Genomic DNA, 6,000 nt, shown 5'->3' with positions numbered 1-6,000 from the left:
TTTAGTCTCAATTTAAAAAGATACAAAATTATTTTATCTTTAATAAAATAAAACTAAAACAAAACCATAAAATTTAAATTAAATATAAAACATTGACTACACAATTTTACTTTAGCATGTGAACATATTTTTTTAAATTAAAAAAAATTATAAAATTTAAAAAGATTTTTAAAAATTAAAAAAGTTCACATTTAAAAAGTATTAGCAAAAAGAACCTTATTAAAAAATTAATTAAAATTGAAGATTAAATTAAAGAAATGTTAAAATTAAATTAAATAATTCAAGAACCAATATTTTTTTTGAAAAAAAAACTAAAATATTCGTTTCGTTGGATGCATAATAAAAGCCAAACCGAACCTAAGGAAGAAGAGGGACATGGAGTTGGTTCACAGAAGAACACGAGGCCAATGATGGATGACCCACCACTGAAGCAACACTTGAAGAGGTCGCAAAGGACAAAGTCATCCTCTTCTTCTTCTTCCCATATCAGCAATCTCGATGATGGATGTCTTATGCACATTTTCAGCTTCCTTCTCCCTATTCCAGGTATAACCCCTTCTTTCTCCTTTTTTCCCCTTGACCTCCTAATTCCTTTTCTCTAAAATTTCAATCTTTTTCGCCCAATTCAACAACACCCTTGTTTTTGTTTTGTTCAATTTTGCTACTTTGATGTGCCTTCGTGAGATTTATGGTACTTAACCTGCTTTTAAGCTGGCAATTAGCAACATGAACTAGGTTTTGTTTTTATATCTCACCCTCTTTGTAAATATTTTGATTAATTGGTGTTTAACATTTTTTTATTTCTTTGCTTTTGTTGTATTATGAGAATGAAAAGCTTAAAATTTGATACCTGAACCAACTTGTGTGTTGGGTATGTGGTCAAAATTTGGGGCCTTAAGATGGATAATTGTGAAATGAAAATACAACCATGCTCATGTTTAGTTTCATGTTATGCAAGTTTAGTGAAGCCTCTAAAATGAATTTAACAACTTACAATCCCCATCCTTGTTGACATGATTGTATTCTATCCATAGTTTTCCGTCATCGAGCTGTTATTTTAGCTAGTAAATTGGACCTGCATCTGTTATTTGATGCTGAATGCATTCATGTTGGAGAGTGTTTCCTTGCTGATAAATCTATTTTGGCTCAATATTGTGTTTTTATCCTCTCGCCCTCTCTGTTTGGTTTTCTTGTTCAGCCCATATTTGTTTTAAGGACATGATATTATAATTTTTGAAGAGATTGGGCAGGTGAAAGCCCTGCTACAATGTTAGCTTTTCTCTATTATTTCTGCTTGTTTGAGATGATGTTATATCCTTACTCTCTTGGTCCTTACACTTGGATATTCTCATCAATTAATTTTCCTTCTATGGAAGAAAGAAGAAATTAAGAAATTAATAACATACTGCAGATCATTCTCTATCACAACGTTGCTATTGAGTTTGCAGATCGCTTTAATACCGCCCTCGTTTGCCACAGATGGAATTATTTGGCATGTCATCCTCGCTTGTGGCTTCGGGTAGATAGATCAGTGAAAGACTTATCCGAACCTGGTGTTTTCCCCAACATTGAAACTGCCGTTACTGCTTCAAGGCATGTAAAATTAATGCTATTTGTGTATGATTTTAGATTTTTCTTCAGGGTATGGATTCTAATCGTCACTTTCTTTCATGCAGACCAGGTGATACCATTTTAATAGCAGCTGGTGGAAGTCATCACGTCGCAAACATTCAAATAAGGAAACCACTTTGCTTAGTGAGTTATCCAATTTGTGTGTGTGCGTAGATTATTCTACCTTTAGTCAGATTTTTGAATCTCATCCAGTTTCCCCTAACAACCATCCTTGAGATTAGGCATTTGACTTTTAGAGTCTATCCAAAGCTAACCAAAGGTGCATTTTTTAATGGGGTTTCACTGGTTGAGATATGATAGGAACTTGGGTTTTCTGGGTTGCCTAAGTCCCACATCGAGTGGTATGTGATGCTCCAAGTGTTTGGTTCTCCCTCCTTAATAGTTAGCTTTTAAGGTTGGGTTCTACAAGTGCTTGGGTACTTCTTAGCAAGATATTTGGATTGATATTGGGAAACTTTATTGTTTGTTGCATCAATTTTCACCTTTTTTGTCTTTATTGTTTGCTGTTTGGTTATTTTTCTGAGTACTGAGCAGGACTCCTATCTCTTAATTTTTTGTTTCACAAAAATAAGACATGATTGTGCATCCCTTCTGCTCTCTATAAGGTTATCCCAATTTGTTTAGGTCAACTAGTGATGTTGCAAATAAGTAGATTTCAAAAATTTCTATGTCGTGGATTGGATTTATTATTAACACTAGATCAGGAGTTGGTTTCATTGAAGTATGGGTAAGAACCGCAAGTTGGAGTGATTAGGTGACCAAATTGGCAAAAAGAACATTAAAAATGGAATCAGAATGCAGAAAAGAAGCACAGCAAGAATGTTCAGACTCCATTGCCAACAAGAAGAATTTTCTCAGATTCGGATGCGTCTACCATCACAATGGAGATTAAGAAGCACTATTTTCTTCTGCATCCAATCGCCACCCCAAAAGTGGTTGAGGTTGATGACATGTTTGGAAGTCCTCTTTTCATGATGATGCTTGTGCTTTTAATCCCAGTGGAGAGAAAATAGGGAGCTAAAACAAGATTTTTCATTTGTTATTGTTTTCTAAAATGATATTTCAGAACTGTATTAAAATAATATTAATAAAAGGACTAAAACAAACAGTGCTACTGGTTTCACTGCTAATTTCATGCACTCGAATTCATTACTGGTAGTTAGAGGTTGTCCTACCTTCTCGTGATTCTAATTCTCAAGGAAGCATTAATGATAGAAAATCTCCATATTTTTGGTTTTCCCAAATCAATGTTGTTTGTTCAGATTGGTGCAGGTGAACTTCCAGATGACACAACACTTGTTTGTTCTCGAGGCTCAGACAGGTTTGCTTTCCTTTCATTTAAACTTTGTATAGTGTGTTCTTGTGAGGTAGTAGCTAGGAACCACTTCTATGCTGCTGGGTTTATATGGATAAGATTCTTGGCCAAACAGAAAGGTCTATATCCTCTTTCAATGAATGTTAGTTCATAATATCTGTAGCCATCTCAACCATTATCCAGTAGCTTGGAAAGGACTCATGGAAACAAAACAAATTCTCATAGAAAGATGTCTTTTACTTTCGTCCTTGATGATCATTACATTTTCGACTGACATTTTACAAAATTATAAGGGATAAGTTGGTTTCAGCCAATGCCATTTTGCAAAGTTAGGGTGTATTTGAAACATTGAACTGAACAGAGGTTTTATACTTTCCAATGCATTGAGTCAAAAGTTGTTTGTTTGGAATCCAAACATCCTTAAAGATTGAAGTGAAAATTTCACAATATCATCATGCATTATAATGTTTACAATCTTGGTCAACATTAATTTTATCCCTTGAAAAGTACCACCAGATAATACAATATTCAACAACACTTGGTATGTGTTTTTTGTTTTGTTGGAGCAGTGCACTAGAGTTCCTATCCACATGCAAATTAGCAAACTTAACTGTGAGGGCTGAGCTTGGTTGCTGCTTGCTACATAGAAAGGGAAGGTTAACTATAGATGGATGCATACTTCAATGTGAATCTAATCCTCTGGATTATCTCTCATGTCCCATTGTGAGTACAGCCAGTAGTAGCAGTGAGGTGCTTCCCTCACAAACCAAGAGTAACAGTGATGGTGTCTTTGTTTCACAGACCCGAATTGAAGGGGGTGCCAAAGCTGTTCTAACAAGTGGGGATTTGGCTTTGCAACGTGTGAGAGTGATTTATGCTCGAACTTCACTTCTTTTCTGGTTTGATGTAGAGCAGATGTGTGATCAAATTGACCATGACAAGCCTCTCTGATATCATTATTTGTTCTGGTTACCTAGACTTGTCTGTAACTTTAGTAGTGATTATGGTATTTTCATTCTTTGACTTGTGCTCTTTTGGTTCTTGTGATTTACTATTAGAATGTCTTATAAGCAACAAACATTCAGTTTACCATGGTCTTCATAACGAGTTGTCTACATTTAATGCAATAATTTATAAGGCAAGTTACTCTCACATATCATGAAATTGAATATATGATGGACGAATTGGACATTGGATGCCACGCTTATTTGTTACAGGGATTCATCACATCTTGAGAAATATAGGACATGATATGTTTAGAGATTTAGATTCATTTGGAGTATGTATCTCTGTATATATATAACTCAATAAAATAAACGCCAGTGTAATTTTTTAAAACAGTACTAAAATTGAAAATCATTGCTTAATATGATTCAAATTAAACATATTAAATATATTAAACTCAAATGTATGTATGAACTACTAGAATTATCAGAGTATGGTTTTAAAACATTGTTATATATATATATATATATATATATATATATATATATATATATATATATATATATATATATATATATATATATATATATATATATATATTGATGAGTGGAGAAAGAAACACCCAACATTATATAGTACTTTTCCGTATATGATTGAGAAGAATTTACTAAATTATATTAATCAAATTCTTTGCATTATGTTTGTTGAGTAATTTAGAGATTCATTACTTAAAATTTTTTATTAGCAATAAGTTAAATTTTGATGCTTATTCATACGGTCTTCACACCTTTCGAAGCTTCAATCAACACATAATGTATTTTTGTTTTTATTGTCAACAACCAAATTATGAATAATCTGCTATTAAATTGAAAACATCAAACTTCAATACAAAATATTTCTAACATTATAAACACTGCACACAACAAAAATCATATCCATTAACATACCAGGCACGACTGAAATTTAATGAAACACTCGATCCAAATATCATGGATAGGCCAATCAAAAAAGCTTGTTCAATGTCAATTCCAATTCCCTTATAATTGATTTTATCTCTTATTTAGATTTTTTGGATTGAAAATTTGTATACCCTCATTTTCTTAATCAACACATAAAAGGCAAATACATTAGTAATACGAATAAAGAGTAGGATGCTTATGCAGATAGAAGTTTGAGGTTTTATCAACCTATTCCAAAGCTTTTTAACTCTAACTAAGTTATTTTTTCTTGCATAAAGAATTACCTTCAATTAAAGGTAGCTGTATAAAAGTACGAATATTTAGTATTGATTTCAAGCCATTTTTTTTCAAGTAACAAGTATTTACAAAATAACATCGTATTATTTCACCAGTTTTAAGACAAAATTAGTTTAATAGATAAAATTTTATTTTAAAAATAATTTGTATCAGGCACAATATTAATTAAAAAGTTAAACAATATAAATTAAATAAATAATAAAAATGATTTCTAATATAATAACAAATTCAAAATATTAATTTATTAAAAAATAAGATGTGAATCACACAAAAAGTGTCCTTACCTAAAACAGAATGTGTAAAAGTTCAAAAAATGAAGATCAAAATTTCATATGCATTTTTGAAGACAATCCCTTCTACTTAGAACATGATTTTAACAGGTTAAATCTTACATTCAACCGTTTCTTGTTTTTAAGAGAAAAAGAAAGAATAGGTTATATATTTAAGATAATAACTTATATTTGTAAATAAAAAACTTAAAAGAATAAGTTACCTTCTACAATATTAAAATTTTGTCAATTATATTTTGGTGACATTTTTCCTTTCCAGCTTCGTACACTCCTCTTATAAAAAAAACTTGTTTTTTGTTTCATAATAATAAAACGAATTATCTTTAAATTACTTTTTAATAATATTATCAAAACACAATTATTTATAATAATAATAATAATAGTAATATAATTAGTTATTGTATTAGCCTAATTTTTACCTGCAAACATTCTCTCGAAAATTTCACATTTATTACATATCTAACCATTATTATTATATAAAAGTGGTTCCAAAGTTCATCTTATTAAATTGATTTTATGAAATTAAATTAAACCTAAATTTTATTTTCTTTAAGATGTTATT

At 30.9% G+C, this 6,000-nt stretch overlaps 1 protein-coding gene across 4 annotated transcripts; it reads left to right on the top strand.

The window, feature by feature from the left end:
* Positions 1 to 350: 350 nt before the first annotated feature.
* Positions 351 to 4,036, top strand: LOC124845039 (F-box protein SKIP5). 4 transcript variants are annotated; one of them, XM_088098871.1, is made up of 6 exons: positions 351 to 546; positions 1,449 to 1,593; positions 1,677 to 1,755; positions 2,895 to 2,953; positions 3,517 to 3,670; positions 3,749 to 4,036. In XM_088098871.1, exons 1-6 carry the CDS (start codon positions 408 to 410, stop codon positions 3,896 to 3,898), a joined length of 726 nt encoding a protein of 241 aa, XP_087954997.1. In that variant the 5' UTR covers positions 351 to 407; the 3' UTR covers positions 3,899 to 4,036. The 4 variants fall into 4 exon arrangements, with proteins under 4 accessions (XP_087954997.1, XP_047178024.1, XP_047178023.1 ...); XM_047322068.2 differs by having other exon boundaries at positions 352 to 546; positions 1,412 to 1,593; positions 3,517 to 4,036; XM_047322067.2 differs by having other exon boundaries at positions 353 to 546; positions 3,517 to 4,036.
* Positions 4,037 to 6,000: the final 1,964 nt, after the last annotated feature.

The sequence above is a fragment of the Vigna umbellata genome, chromosome 9, assembly GCF_029865625.1.
Source record: "Vigna umbellata cultivar VRB3 chromosome 9, Vumbellata_1.0, whole genome shotgun sequence".
NCBI classification, from domain to species: domain Eukaryota; kingdom Viridiplantae; phylum Streptophyta; class Magnoliopsida; order Fabales; family Fabaceae; genus Vigna; species Vigna umbellata.
Note: the sequence above shows the minus strand (reverse complement) of the source record. Positions and strands in the feature narration are given on the sequence as shown.

What these genes read in the sequence shown, in the direction of transcription:
- LOC124845039 (XM_047322067.2), top strand. Translation starts at nt 408, where the DNA reads ATGATGGATGACCCACCACTGAAGCAACACTTGAAGAGGTCGCAAAGG. An exon ending in CTTCCTTCTCCCTATTCCAG is followed by an intron (nt 547 to 1,448) that starts GTATAACCCCTT and finishes TTGAGTTTGCAG; the next exon opens with ATCGCTTTAATACCGCCCTC. An exon ending in TAAGGAAACCACTTTGCTTA is followed by an intron (nt 1,756 to 2,894) that starts GTGAGTTATCCA and finishes TTGTTTGTTCAG; the next exon opens with ATTGGTGCAGGTGAACTTCC.